The following is a 15,267-nucleotide window of genomic DNA, read 5'->3' on the forward strand; positions in this document are numbered from 1 at the left end:
GCCAGCTCCCCAGGTGACCACATCAGCCACGAGCACAAGCCCACAGCTCCGCCGGCCCAGCATGCAGGGCAGTGGCTCCAGGTGGGGAGGCAGAGCGAGGGCACTGCAAGCAAAGAGCCGTGCGGGCCAGCTCACCACCCAGCTGCTTGCCACGCACAGGAATTGGTACAAAGAGAAACTGCTTAAAAGTTTAAGATGAATTATTCAGCACTCCTTTGATTTGTGAGTTTTAACTACCGCAGAATGCGTGTCCTGCCACATTTCTTCAACCTTGAAACGAAGTACAAATGGATGTGATTCGGACTCTAAATATTTAAAGCCAGAATCTAATCTTAGATACATTGTGTATGCTGCCGTCTCAAAAACCTGATAAAGACAGATAATGATGGACAGCGGAGATTGAGATTAAATTCAGGCTCTGTATTAAAAAACTTGCACCTCTAATTCGATGAATGATTAACCACACAGGGACTTAACGCCTGCATGTCACAGCACTGTTGGGGTGTTCTTTTTCACCAGGTAGTTAACTAGTTAACTTCACTTAGTTACCTTCATAAAGGGGTAGCCCAAAAACACTTCATAGGAGGATGTCGCCTTCCCTTTCCCCTCTCTGCTCACAGAGATGCACCTAAACGATTGACATTTTCCAGCTAAATGGCAGACAAAACATTACTAATCTTCCCTTCACTGGAAAGAGATAAAACCACAACCATAACCTAAATCAAAAGCTGCTATGACACTTGGGCGGTTGGAGACTTTTACTGCAGATAGCCAGGTCAAAGCAATCAGCATATGGCTCGTCACACACAGCAAACAGAAATATAACTCAGTGCAGCTCTCTACCAAATAGTACTGCAAGGGGGCTAAGTGCACCAGGAAATGACCCTATTAAATACCAGACCTGTAGTTCCGAAACAGCACTGAAAAAACAGATGGATGCTCTCATCTTGACTTCTAGCGTGCTGGAGTACAAACAGGGAATTGCAATTGCTTAAAATGCACAAGGAAAGCAAAAAAAAAATTATACATATATATATAGTAATGGCTGTATAAAAAAAGTATATATATAGTAATGGCTGAGCAGAACGGAGGACGCTAGACCTTCTTCTGCTGAAACCGACGGTGGTCCTTCTGCTCCCTTAGCTGAGCTCATGCCTGAACTCAGGCCTCAGTACAGGCCTTCTGGGTACCGGAGCTGTATGGCAGCCTCACAGGACAAATTTCAGTCCACTAAAAGCAGCAGCGAGGCTAAATAACCACATCAAGCAAACCTGAACTTTAAAAAAGTTTGACTGCAGACCTCTTGCATTCAGCCCTTTCTCTATTTAAGAGTACATTTAACAAGCACTGTGGTGCTTTCTAATTTGGGGTAGTGTAGTGCTGCCGCCAGTCTAGGGCAGAGGCTTTGTGGCCAGCCAGACCTAGCAAAGAGCAGAAGGAGCCCCCTTAGGCAGGCAGGGGTCGCTCGATGCTCTGGGTGCTTCAGACCCTACCCCTTCTGCCCGTTGGTTATTCGACCAGCCAGTCGGTGGTATATTGGGGTGCCTGCCTCTGTGCAGCTTGCTGAGGTACAGCTTGCTCTTCCAACATGCCTGCTGCTGGCCACTGTTTTAGAGGGTGCTCCAGACTTCAGGGAGAGCTTAGACCAACTCAGAAAGGATGCTCATACATCAGATATGAGCAGTACTGTACTCAGCCAGTGGGTTTTTATTAACAAAACAAACACGGCTTGGTTTAGACAGATGGAAATATTCCAGTGAGACTGTCCGCTTTAGCATAAAAACATCCACTTCTGTCATTCCACAGTGAGCTGAGCCTGGGAGGGCCGTGAGTGCCCACAGGGGCGCTTCGGAGATGAAAAGTGCATGAATAATCCAGACAGCGATTGTTTCCTTCCTCGGGCTTTCGGCGGAATGCGGTGCCACTGAAATGCAAGGTAAAAACCCACACAAAGAAGGATCACATGAAGGAGGACAAGGAAACCAGCCAGACCCACAACAATAAAATTCCAAATAACATCCTCGAGGCAGTTTTACAATTGTGAGCATTGCCATGGACCCAGATGCAGCTGCAGGAAACATGGATTTTGGTTTGTTTTATATCCCATGGCTTGGCATCCAGGCCCTGCAACTAGCAAGTATGATCTCTTACTGAATAGGAGCATAGCCACAGGAGAGGAAAGATTAAGGGTATCAAAGGAATACATTTTTCATTTCACTCCTTTCTTATTACAGTAGATTAAAAGAAAAAAAAAAGAGTTTTTTCGGTATTCAATTTTGAGGAGAATTAAATAAGCCAAAAACATTGTTCAGAATTAGAGCACTGAATAAAGGATTTCAAAAACACAGTGTGTGGTTCATGGTAGGATTTTTATTTCCTTTTAAGACAAGCCATATACAGCTGTACATGAGCTATTGTCCTCTGTCCCACTGAAGAAATAGTTTCTTTCTAAAGAGTTCAATCTGTTAAGACACATAGGTACTTTGAAAACTTAAAAAAAAAAAGAAGGAAACTCACTCAAACTCTCTTCTGGTTCAAATGGCAATTATCTGAAAAGGAGCAAAGAGCCAGGAATACATGGATAAATTAAATAGCTTTTGATTGCCTGGCTATGAATAATAGGATTTTTGTCTTCTTTGGGAGTGACACACAGCAGCAAGCAGTACGCACAGGCAGGACCAAAGTCAGCCTTAAAGGACTGGTGCAAAGGCATTGCTCTCACAGAGCCTGGATGGTTATTACAAGCCTGCACAGGAGAAACAACTTGCTTCCCCAGTCGATGGAGAAATGCTCCTTGCCATTGAGCCACAAAGGGCCACAGTTTGAAGAAACAGCAACAAAAATACTTAAAAACGTACTGATAATTGTGGGTCTAGGGAATCTCTTCTCCTCCTGTTCTGCAGGGACTGTCAAACACCAGGTCTTTCACCATCATTTTGAGGCTGCCCTAGGACAAAGGCTAAGAAAGGAGGAAGGCTGACAGAACAACTCTTGTTCACAAGCGCGCCTTTCCGATTCATCATTCATCAGCTGAAGGAAGGTTTCTCAAAATAAAAAACAGAAACATGGACTGGGCAAGTACAGAGCCTGATGAAACAGAATTGCTGATCGTTTTAGCTTATGTGTGTTGTTGTCTCTCATTGTCCAGAGGATTCCGTGCTCCAGGCAGAGCTGGCAAAACAGACCAGTAAGAAGAGAAGGGCTTGTGTGATGGGGAGCCTGAATAGCCTCAGGAGCTGAGCCTGACTACACTGAGCTGGGAGTGAGGTTGAAAGCAGTTCACCAGGGCCTCGGTGCTGAGATTTCCAGCGCCAACAGCTCTAGTGGCTCAAATTGCCAAATTCCAGCCCATTGGAGCATAAATCAGAACGGCATGGGACTCTAGCCAGTGGCTGGTAGAAAAATGGCAGCAGGCATCCTCCTTTCAACTTCTGAAGTTAACTGTCTCATTGTCTTAACTGTCTCATGGCTCTGACAGGTTACCTCTAGATACAGGAAGGAAGGAAAAAAAAAAAAGACACAAACCAACAGTCAACCAGAAACAATCAATCAATCAAACAAACAAAACAAAACAAAACAAAAAAACAAAAACCCAACCAACTAACCAAAAAAAACCAACCAAACAACAACCAAAAAAACCCACACCTGTAAGACATTTTCTAAGAGAAGACAACGGATTTGAAAAAGTCTAAAGACAAGGCAATCTTTCCTCGTGATCAAATTCTTTAGCAAGGAAGTCTTCAGAGGACTACTGTGCTTAGGTACAAATGGGAAATCTGACTAGAACCTCAATACAGCATAGTAAATCGAGGTGTTGCAGCCACAGGAAGCATGTGAAAAAAATAGTTTTTGGTCTCAATCAGAGATTTTAGGCCAAGTATGTCCATAATACCAGGGCATAATATGGTTGAAAACAGTTTTGTTAGTTCCAGGCTTGGGCACCTGGAACAGTAAAGGACTGACCACAAAAATCCCATCAGTGCTGGTAAGTCCAGGACAGCTGAAATTCAAGCTCAGAGACATTTCAAATCTTTACACAGATGGTTCAAAAAAACCACCCATGTTAACAAGAGTTTGGGAATTTGTGAATGCATGAATTCCAATCTGAGTTTCTTAATTCCCTGTACATTTTATTTGTTTATAGTGATGGCTCTGCTGCTGTTCAGAAGGGTGCCAGAAAAGCCAGTTTTAGAGAATGCGAGTAAACAGCTCGGTCCGAGCAGGCTGACCACACATCCAACACAGCAGCCGGCAAAACGGGGAGGCTCGAGTGTGGCTGTAGGATGGATGATAAAAAACATCTTGAGGAAGCCTTACACGTACAAGGCAGCTGACGTCCCTTCCACCCAGAAGTTGTTGCCCGTAAATCGATAGAATGTAGAGTTGGAAAAAGACCTAGGAAGGTGTCAGAGGGAAACACGGCACTGAGGAATAAGTGAGCTCGTGTTCACGTTACTCAGCATTAGGCACCCAGCGGTATGGGCTGTGTCCCGGCACCTGAGATCCCCCCTTGTTATTTGCAGGTGGGGAAACGAGGAGTAACAAGAAAACAAAGTTGAACCCAGTGATGGGACTCAGACCTGCCCGTGGTGGCTGACAGCCTGCACCCAGCTCTGAACTACGGCTGGTAGATGTCCAAGCACGGGAGCTTTGTTCCCAGCTGGCACCGAGGCTCCCATTATGCAGAGGGAAGGTTCTGGTGCTCCAAGAAGAGCTCCATGGAGGGGCTGCGAAGGGGATGAAAGGGAGCGAGACCCCCAGTGGGCTTTTTTCTTTTATCTTGTAGATGAATCAGATGGCAGGAACAGCAGAAACCAAAGGAGGAGCACGAAGCCTTTAAGAATCAGATTGCTAAAATGCAGGGAAAGCTGAAGCCAAAAACTAGGTCTGGACAAAGCAGAGCGCCAGAGTGGAAAAACAAGCACTGGAGGAGCTTAGCCAAAAGGAGAAAGAATAAAATAAAACATCTCAGTTCTTCGATTCAAAGTCCAGCTCTGTGCTTTCGGGGGAGGAGACAGAGGAACTGAAGAAGGAGCATTGATTCTGCTTTGTAGCTGCAGCTGCTCACAGTTATCGGCCCCTGTGCTCCATCAGACAGCGCAGAAAGCCTGCAAATCTCCCCCAGGGTGTGAAAAAAGGGTGAGTGTCACAAAGAGTGACCACGGATCCACCACACAACTTGCACACCCCAGCAGACACACACACGTAGCCCGAGCAGGAAGGGTCTTAGCACGGCCCTGCCACAGCCCACAGCAACTTGTGATCGCCTGCAGCTGCTCTGCATCGAGTCGGCGGTGCCGGGGGCACGGCACGTCCCCTCTGGAAGCCCTGCTTCCTCGAGCAGGGCTTTCTGGTCTCTCTGGAGGGATGCCACCAAGCCTGTATTTTATTTGACTTTCAGATCCCAAGGCGGATTTCCATCAGGCAAGAAGACCTTGCTACGGGATGTTGCAATGCATCCTCTCTTCTCAAGAGTACTCTCATTTTTCAGAGCAAATGCCCATAACAAGGGCCTGATGTCAGACACACCAGCTGCAAAATGCGCTGCGCTCTTCCATTACCGACCGCAGACTGCTGGGCGCTGCTGCTCCACCACCCCCAGAGGAAGAACTGGAAGCCCCTTTTAACACCCACCCCCCCAGTTTCAGTAAAGATCCCGTGACACTTTGTGGAAAAAAAAACAATGTTGTATTTGATTTACAATTAACAGGATTTACAAATAAAGACAGAGAAACAGATTAGCCATGAAATGAGGATGCCTTTGTTGATGAAGGAGTAGCTGGCAAAGCACCTTTATGTAGCAGTAATGTACCTCAGTCCTAAACAGTGTAAAATAACTTATAGCCCAGGCAGGTTCAGGAATGATTATACACAAACGCAAGAAGTTCAAAAAAAACCAGCAACCAACAAACCAAAAAACCCTCCCAGCCCGGTACTAGTTCTGGTGAGGCTTTTGATTTTTGGAAACTGAAGGAAAGGTCCACTGCCACACCAGGAACCTTACAAAAAGTAAAAAAAATAATCAACAATGGTGAAGCCGACGGTATGGCAACCTACTGGGCAGGGCAGCGGGCGGCAGGAGCTGTGTTAGCTTGCTGAGGATAAGCAGCGGCCAGGCGCTCGGCGGAACAACGAATGAACTTGTACAGATGGCAGCGCTTCATTAAAATGCTACGTTACTGCCAAAAGTTGTGAGACAAAAAGGAATAAAGTTCTCTGATGTGCAATACAGCAATTGAAGAAGACGTACCTATCTTTCTGATTTGTATGTAGCTTACCTATATTGTAAACGCACGCTTTCTGACAAGTTATTTTATTTTTCTTTGCTATGGGTTATGATTTGTGTTTGATCAAATGCAGCATTCCAAGGCTCAAAACTGACTGAGTGGTTTTCATTACACGGGTATATGATTTTTTCCAATATCATACTAGTATTTTACATCACAAATACAATAAAAACAAGTGATGGTATTCCTAGGACAGTTCCAAGATTCAAATAAAAAATCATCAGAACCATTCTAAAATAAGATATTATACAGAATCAAATCATGTTAAACGGCACACTCTCGGCAAGCAGCTAATTACAAGCATTCTGCTGGTCATGTTCTTCACACACAAGTCATTCAATAGCACATAAATATCTCTTTTTCCGATCTGCTTCTTTTTACAAAACCATTCATCAGATTCACAGAATTAGTACAAGTAAGGCACATTAGCATATATCATAAAACTCACAATAATAACAAAGAGTTGTAAAGATTTAAGGACTAATTCTCCGTTTCAGTGGTTTCTGAACCAAATGAGACTTTATCAGTAGAACCCTCCTTACAGGCATGACATTGCTTTTATTTCTGCCAGCTGTGGTGGGTGCAATTCTGTGCATTACCATGGACATAAATAATTAACCTAAGAACCATGTGTGGTAGCAAATCCCATTTGCGGATCTTGCGGAGAAATGAGACACATCGTTTACTACGTTCATGATGAGCACAGACAAAGTTTTGGAACTATGTGGACGTCAATTTCCAGTTATCGAAACAAAAGGGGATATTGCATGGTTCTCTGAATATGCCATTATTTTCCTAGTACAAATATTGCTTAAAATATAAAGGATGCTATAGTATTGAATTTACTTGCATAATGAATTCTAAATGCTGATGTCTCGGATCCTACAAAATTAAATGAACTACAGACTTGCCTTCTTCCACCCCCCCACCCTGCCCCCAGCCAAAGGACTCTTTCCCACAGAAGATTCATTTACACACAACACAGATTTTAATTAGAAGCATAATTTACAGTAAAAATTTTTACATTACACCTCTGCTATCAAAAAAACATGAACTCTTTCATTTAAAGTTGTAATTATACATTAAAAAATAGAACACTATTTCCTTAACAGGAACAACGAATTTGAACATCTTCAGATCAGATTTCTTTATTGCGGCTTTTGAGTCAAAGGTCAGTCACTTTATTCTCTAATGCAGCTGCTATTTGCTGTAAACGGAAGGCAAGCTGCATTTTTTGTGCAGCTGGATCCTCTTCAAGTGCATTTATAATCTGGAAGAAATAAACAGAGAATGTTTAGAATCGTTTAGCTTAAAATATACGACACCATTCCCAGACCAAGTGTTTGATACTGCTTTGGTTTTCCAGTCTTTTGCATTCACTCGGCACCAAAGATAAAGTCCATCTACGAGGCTCCATGCTCTATTTTTACATGAAGACAATAAAAATGATTGCCTCCATTACTTTATCTAAGTTACTACGATGTTTCCCATTATGCCGGGATTCAAGCAAATTAATAGGTAGTACTTTATCTTTTGAAATATTACATTGCAAGGCAGAGCAGGCAGGGGGAAAGCATCAGAAGCATTGACTTTACAGTTATGTAAGAAGCTGTGGTTTTACTTATGGTGCACCCTAGGAGGCTTAAGGGTCATTTACCAGCAGTAACTAAGCCCCATCCCCATGAGCTTTGGTTATGAGCAGCTCCTGGGTGGTCCATGTATGGGCATAGCTTAAGGCAAGGAAAAATCTCGTCTGTCTATAGGCAATATATTGAAGAAAATGAACTGGTCACAGTGTCAGGGAGCTTCTCGAGGTAGAGCTGAGACCCTGGGCTGGTAGAACATAGCTCGGGAAGCAAACAGCTCATCAGAGGAGCCCACCAACATCCCGCACGCAGCCTCTGCCGTACGGAATATATACAGCAAAGTACGACTCTAAGACACCAGGGATTTTTAAATGAAAGCTAGAAAAGGTCAACTGTTATGAGAAGGCTTTTCTTCAAATAGAGTTTTTTAGGGCTTCTCAAGATCAAATTTCAAAGGTTTTGAAAGGTTTTCATTCCTACCATCCTTTAGGGAAACTTTTCCACCAACTATTAGATTTCTCCATTAGGAGAATGTATTACATGGCAAAACTGTTCTTTTGCTAGAACTGGCTTTATTAATAAAAGTCAGATGCTGTCATCGAGCAGAAGGCTTTAGCTATGTTTAAATACTACATAAAGTTTGGAAGTACAAGAACTGGAGAAATCGAGTCTGCCTGTCGTTACCTGCGGTTCTCACTGCTTCTTGTGCTTTACTGACAATGGAGGTTAATGCAGTCAGTATCAATCTAGCTAACAATTTTCCTTTCAAGGACTGGTACAGCATTAGAGTTTCAAACACTGGAGCAAATTTGTTTAGAAATCATTATTTTAATGGATTTGTTTTTAGAGCATGAAAACATTTTTACAAGACAGTTAATAAACTCTTATTACGGTATTTAAATAGGGCCTAATTTAATTTGATATTGTTCCCTTCATTTAAACAATTACACCTAGCTGTAACGCCTCAAATCAAGACTAAATAATTCATGATTATCTCTGCTGGTGAATATAACTTTCATATAAATGTGGACAATTAGACCGTACCCACTTAGTCATTGTCAAGCCCCGCAGAGCTGTGCAAGGTACAGCGCATGCTGGCAACCACCGTTTCAGCAACAAAGATAAGGGCAGCCGCAAAATGTTCCAATTTATGCAAATTAAAACATTTTTATGGAAAATAAATAAGCTTGATTTATTTTACTGAATGGTTCTTGACATATTATCTCCCCAACTCTGAATTAGCAGCCTTTTGATCAGATGCATCTTATTGTTATACGGTGATGTATGCAAAAGGAAGGGCTGCAGTTCTGCTTTGTGGTTTGCTGGCTTGCCACTGATAAACTCTGACAGCTGAGCAGAGAGGAGGCTCTGCCTGTGCCTGCCTCCAAACGTGAGAATCCAGAAACCATGGCTGGGTGCAGGGACTGGGGAGTGTGGAAGAAGCAGGAATTTATGGTTTGTCTGTCTCATAGGTTGCTTGAGTACTTCTAAAACAGGTCAGGCCGCAGAGATCAGAGAATCACCGAATGGTTTGGGTTGGAAGGGACCTGGTTCCTTCCACCTGGTTCAACCCCCCTGCCATGGGCAGGGACACCTCCCACCAGACCAGGCTGCTCAAAGCCCCATCCAACCTGGCTTTGAACACTTCCAGGAATGGGGCATCCACAGCTCCTCTGGGCAGCCTGTGCCAGTGCCTCACCACCCTCACAGTAAAGGATTTCTTCCTTATATCTTATCTAAAACTATCGTCTTTCAATTTCAAACCATTACCGCTTGTCCCATCACTACACTCCCTGGTACAATTTCCCCCCAGCTTTCCTGTACGCCCTCTTTAGATACTGGAAGGCCGCTATAAGGTCTCCCCAGAGCCTTCTCCTCTCCAGGCTGAACAACCCCAGCTCCCTCAGCCTGTCTTCATAGGAGAGGTGCTCCAGCCCTCTGATCATCTTTGTGGCTCTTCTCTGGACCCGTTCTAACAGATCTATGACTTTCTTGTGCTGGAGTCCCCAGAGCTGGATAGAGCACTGCAGCTGGAATCTCATGAGAGTAGCAGAGGGGGAGATTCCCCTCCCTTGACCTGCTGGCCACACTTCTTCTGATGCAGCCAAGGATATGTCTGCCTTTTTGCAGATATTCTGGAACATGTTGAAAATAATTTTCCTCAGCTCTGGGGATGAGGAAACCAACACCATCAGTTTGCCCTGTGTGTCTCCAGTCATTTTTCCTACTAATACCAACTGCAAGTAGTCTCAGGATGAGTTGGTTTTCCTTGCTTACATCTGTATTTAAAGCTGTGAAAAGCTGGCTGCTCCTGCAGAAAGAAGCTGCAGTGAAGCTGCGGATGAGACTCACTGCCTTTGCTGCTAAATATAAGCGAAAACAAAAACTGTGCTGAGGTGCAGGACCAACTGAAGAGAGCTCACATGTGCTGTACTCCTTTTTTGATTCAGCATCTGTTCTTACTTGCTTTGATTTAATTCTGAGAGTTTTCTGGAGGCATTCATTTCCATGGAAACCTTTGAATAAAAGTTTCCTTTTCTCTTTTTGTTTTCAGATTAAGTTTGGAGAGCCATAGCCACAGCCCAGCGACACTGGGATATTCTTTGTCCCCCTTTCCACAGGGCCTGAAGAATCCAAGAAACACTTTGGACTGAATCTGTAAAGCTTCCTTTTGAATCTGACTATACTCAGCAGTTGCTCTGCTTGGGTTTACCTTGGGCAGGCACTTCATTTGGCACAGCAAAATGGGGACGGCAGCATGCATGGAAGTTTTAAGTGCATCTTAACTAACAAAAAAAAGGCAATGCCCCATTCCTACAAGCAAAATAAGTTTAATGGATTGTTCCTAAAAATCCCCACCAAACTACTGGCTTGAAACCTCATATAGCTCTGGCAATTGCTCGGTGACATTCTAATGTCCTAATTCTTAGGCATTAGGATAGCTGAACTGAAGAGAAAGGATTTTTAAATCTATTTCTCTTTCAGATCTCATTAAGCGATCACTACCAAAATGAGATAACCCATAGTGAAGCTGTTCATTTCTAAGAAAATACCCTTAGGCAGTGTAATTGCCAAGGAAGGCGTGTAACTGCAAAGTTAGAGCTTTCTGTTCAGCATTGCTTTTACCTGATTATCCAGGGAAAGTTAGCCTTTATAACTTTTTACCATTATTATAAAAAAATATGAAAATAAACCCCACAACTTACCTCATCATAGTATTTGTTAGTGTACTGGTAGAGTTGGTGTAGAGCCACGAGCGTGTTTAAGGAATCGGTATGTGCCTGTTAAACAACACACGTAAGCAGCAAACGTCAAAATTTCATCACAGCTGAAAGTTACACACATGCACGACTGCTGGATACAGAACACAGTCCCATTTTCAAATTCAAGCTCTGCATCCTGTAACTCTTGCTAAGTGATGCTGGGGCAGAAAAAGGGGTGAGAAAACTTTTGTTTGGTGATTTTTAGATCAAGATTTTCCCACTGGTATTTTTCTGGCCTGTCTGCAGCTCTAACACAGGAGGTGGAAAATATTTTGAACTTTGAATGTCAAACCACAGATTACAGCTGTAACATCTGTTAACAACATGGGTACGTATAACTAAAGCATTCAGTCAGTACAATCTACATATTGTTGAGGTACTAAACATTAGTTCTGTCACTGCCATGTCTGTTTGAAATCATTTCTTCAGCTCTTTGTAACTGTTTGAAATTATTCACACCTCACTATAGGGAAGGTGTAACTCATCAAGATAGTAAGCACATGTACATTTGGAAAAAGCCATTTGAATCAGGAAGATGGAAAGGGGGATGGGGGGAGAGAGAGAGAGAAAAGGGACTTCAAATGATGCAAGAAATAACCCTTCCATTACCTCTCCTTTCGTTCTCCCCATGACATTTAACTTATGTAGCAAATGTGCTCTGACTGTCTAAACAGATGTTTCTCATTCAAACGTATAGGATTTAACTCTCTAGCTATGCCTTTAGTTTTTTAAATTAGTTAAGAAAATGAAGAATTGCAAAATATTGCTACTGGCACAAATGATTATCCAAGCTGTAAACAAGCAGAGAAACATCCATCTTTCTTTGTCCTATAAAAGTCATTCCAGAACAGGTCAAAATTTGCCATGTTCCATCAGCCTTTTCATTCTTACTTCTATCATAATTTGCAATGTAAATAGAAAGGATCAACATATTCTGCTGATTTTAAAACATTCCTTTGATTTTATTTTTAATGACCAAACATTTAAATTTTACATACATCTCAATTTTTATAATAAATAAATTGAACTGGAAAATGAAATGTCACTGCAGATGAGTTTCATAGTGGCTGAATGAAAATGGAAACATTCTCATGAGGATGTTAATCTGCAAAATGTTAGGTCCTAAGGGCACTGAAATAAACAAATCACAAGAATTCCCCAAACATCCTTATATCACTAGGACTCTTAAAATAAATTAGGCAAATGAGCAAACCAGCCAGTACGTACAGTATGTCTTTGCTCAGGCTAAACACATTCCTTTCAGACTGGCGAGAGCTTCTGCAGGTTCTCTGGGTTAAATCGGGTGCTTTAAAGGCACGAGCCTGCTCTAGCTATGCCGAGCAGCGCAGCAGACAGGCTTTTTCAAGAATGAAGCGGGTTTTGTAGCGTTTTTGCTCCCCGAGTCTCAAACCAGATCCCCCAGCTACCAATCAACCCCCTCTGCTCTCCTCCATCGCAGGTAACCCCCAGTAACCTATTTTGTGAAAAGAAGAAGCGCCGATTGAGCAGGCATATGATGAGCTTCTTGTATGCAGTGTAAAGCAAAAGTATTGTCCTCATACAGACAGCTCTAAAATGCACTATATGTAACGTGTGCGACTCCCCTTTCATTTCTGGAGTCAAATTGTTGCTGCGATAGCACTCTGAATTCAGCCACCACTTCTTATCAGCATGATCAATGTTAAAAACCCTCTCTGTGCTGCGGAGAGAAAACACCTTTCAGCAGTGTTGTAATTTTTCCACAATGGATGTGAAAAAATTCAAACACTTTGCTCTGGCACCTACATCACTCAAATTGATTCGTGACGATAGCCATTCTTGGTTCCATTCAATAATCAACACTTCAAAAGGCTAAAAAGCACTACACTACGCAGGAGTCTTTCAGAGATGTATTAAATAACTCATGTGATGCTTCAACATACAATAAACCCACTTGTCGAGTTAGAATGAGAAGATAAAGAAAAACAGTGCTATACTTGGCTTCAATTTCAGGACAAGGAAACTTAATTTATTCTTACCCTAGAAATCTCTGCTAAATGGGTATTCATATCTTGGTCACTAACTGGCACCATCTGACGAATGCCTTTGTAGTAACTGCAACAAATTAAAACAAACGTTCAGTTAGGTGAAATACACAAAATTTTCATTTTGCAGTTATTTTAAACGTTTCCTAATTGTGCAGGAGATGTTCCACCACAACAGACCAATGATTCATTTAGTCATGCTGTCTCCCAGCAGTCATTAGTACTTGATACCCTTGCAAGAAAGGCAAATCACACCTGATTGCACAGGACCACAACACGGGAAAGAAATCTATTTATAATCCAGCTGATGATTATTTCATGTCTTCAAACTTTTGAAGTCATCAGCTGGGAAGAGTTGAGTCCTGTAGCAGACCTTCAGTGGTATTGACAGAATTCCCAAATCAGTAAATGTTGAAGTCAGAGTCTGAATAGAAAAAATGTCTTTGTGAAAATGTTTTCAGGATTTGATCCCTATTCAGTTATGGAAGTGCAGTGCTGGTTAGACAGATCATGGGTAAGAACAGCTGTCATGCAGAACAGCATTGTGTTCTTTCCCAAATAACTCTGTCCATCTGCTGGCATAGGCATGGACATGCATTGGGTCACAACGGCACTCCATTTCAACACTGGAAACACTGCTAACAAGGGAACATTTTAACATTCAGGTGTAAAATTTTTAACATTTGGCAGTTGACTTCAACTGTGTCAGCACTCACTTTTCCTGTTACTAAGTACATTTACAAAGGCTTAAAACCCTAACAACTTTGAATCAGCATGAAAAAAGTCTCTTTATACTTACTCTTCCACCATTTTCTTATAGTTAGAGATTTCTTTCGCGTAAAGTAATTTATTACTTGGAGAATCCTGAAAAAATATAATAGAGAGAAACTTGGTTGATTTATGAGTGTCTCTAAGAAAAAACATGAAGTCAAAAACCCAAGATCAAGCCTTCCTAATCACATGCACTTGAGCTTTGTGGATATTAACATTCTGATGCTTATTATTAATATTATTAACGTTTGTGTCGGTACATGGGTGGGATTATTTGTCTTAAAAAGATGAAGTTTACGTATGGCATTATTTGTCAAGTTTGACAAATGTATCAATGGAAGATGATTCTAAATTACGGTGGACATGAAATAACTGTTTCTTAAACTTGCTTTTTATAAAAGCAGTTGATATTTTCTGCTTTTTAGGAACTCAGTTGGCAGACTACACAGTAACAATGACATGCTCACCAACCTGCTAAGTGTTGAAATGCTAACTTCATTGTAAAACCAAAAGGAAACTATCAATGCTGTATCTTCTTAGAGAATTGGTATTGTTTTAGGACAATGCCCCATGTCTTGTCAGGCATGAACGTAGTCAGGATGTAGAATGCAAATCACTTACTCTGCTTAATTTGTGCTCTGTTCTCGTGCAAGCATCCATGAAAGTCTGTGCAATGACTGACAAGGAAGCATCCACTACTTCGTGAACATGAACATCAAAGATGAAATGGGGATTTTTCAGTATGTTTACCCAGAATCTAAGAGGCAAGCTGCAAAGCAAGGAAAAAGGTAAAAAAAAAAAAAACACCTTTTACACAATAAATGTTATACAACAAGCAAAGCACATGAAATTAAATATGGGTTTTGCGTTTTGATCTTCTCACTACAGTGAAAATTAATTTTATATTTCAACAATTACACAAGCTACCTTTTGTCTGGTTTTCATGTCTGGAAACAAAGCCTTTGTATCTCTCACAGAAAAAACGAGAAAAACTTATTTGAAAAGAATCCTAAGTGTCCCCAAACAGCAAGAGAAGATGTCTGAGTGGTTAGAAAAACTACCTGAGTAACATTTTATTAGATTTTGTGCTTTGACAGGTAAATCTAGTCCCTTTTGCTTCTTGCTTTCCTATTCTCTGAGGAAAGATGAAAAGCAAAGAGGTAAATCTGCCAACGGTTATCCCATAAGTAGGTATCATTTTTTGCAACTTCTAGACTTACAGGGAATACTTTTGATCATATGAACATATTATATCAATTAAAATGATTCTGAGAATTACAAATGAAATTTACTTTGATTAGTGGTAAGAGTGCCAGCACATACGTGGGAACTACGC

General features: G+C 41.8%; 1 protein-coding gene across 9 annotated transcripts in view; it reads right to left on the bottom strand.

Annotated features, from left to right (window-relative positions):
• Nucleotides 1–5,665: 5,665 nt before the first annotated feature.
• The window catches only part of PLXNB2 (plexin B2), a 259,864-nt gene continuing 250,262 nt past the window's right edge, over nucleotides 5,666–15,267 (bottom strand). For all 9 annotated transcript variants that reach the window (XM_080598192.1, XM_080598197.1, XM_080598189.1 and 6 more), the window contains 5 exons: nucleotides 14,553–14,700; nucleotides 13,960–14,024; nucleotides 13,155–13,230; nucleotides 11,080–11,154; nucleotides 5,666–7,557 (listed from right to left, as the gene is read on the bottom strand). In XM_080598192.1, the coding sequence (XP_080454318.1) occupies nucleotides 7,453–7,557; nucleotides 11,080–11,154; nucleotides 13,155–13,230; nucleotides 13,960–14,024; nucleotides 14,553–14,700 (469 nt within the window). In that variant the 3' untranslated portion in view covers nucleotides 5,666–7,452. The remainder of the gene's footprint in view (nucleotides 7,558–11,079; nucleotides 11,155–13,154; nucleotides 13,231–13,959; nucleotides 14,025–14,552; nucleotides 14,701–15,267) is intronic.

The sequence above is a fragment of the Anser brachyrhynchus genome (assembly GCF_964034855.1).
Source record: "Anser brachyrhynchus genome assembly, chromosome: 1".
NCBI lineage: Eukaryota > Metazoa > Chordata > Aves > Anseriformes > Anatidae > Anser > Anser brachyrhynchus.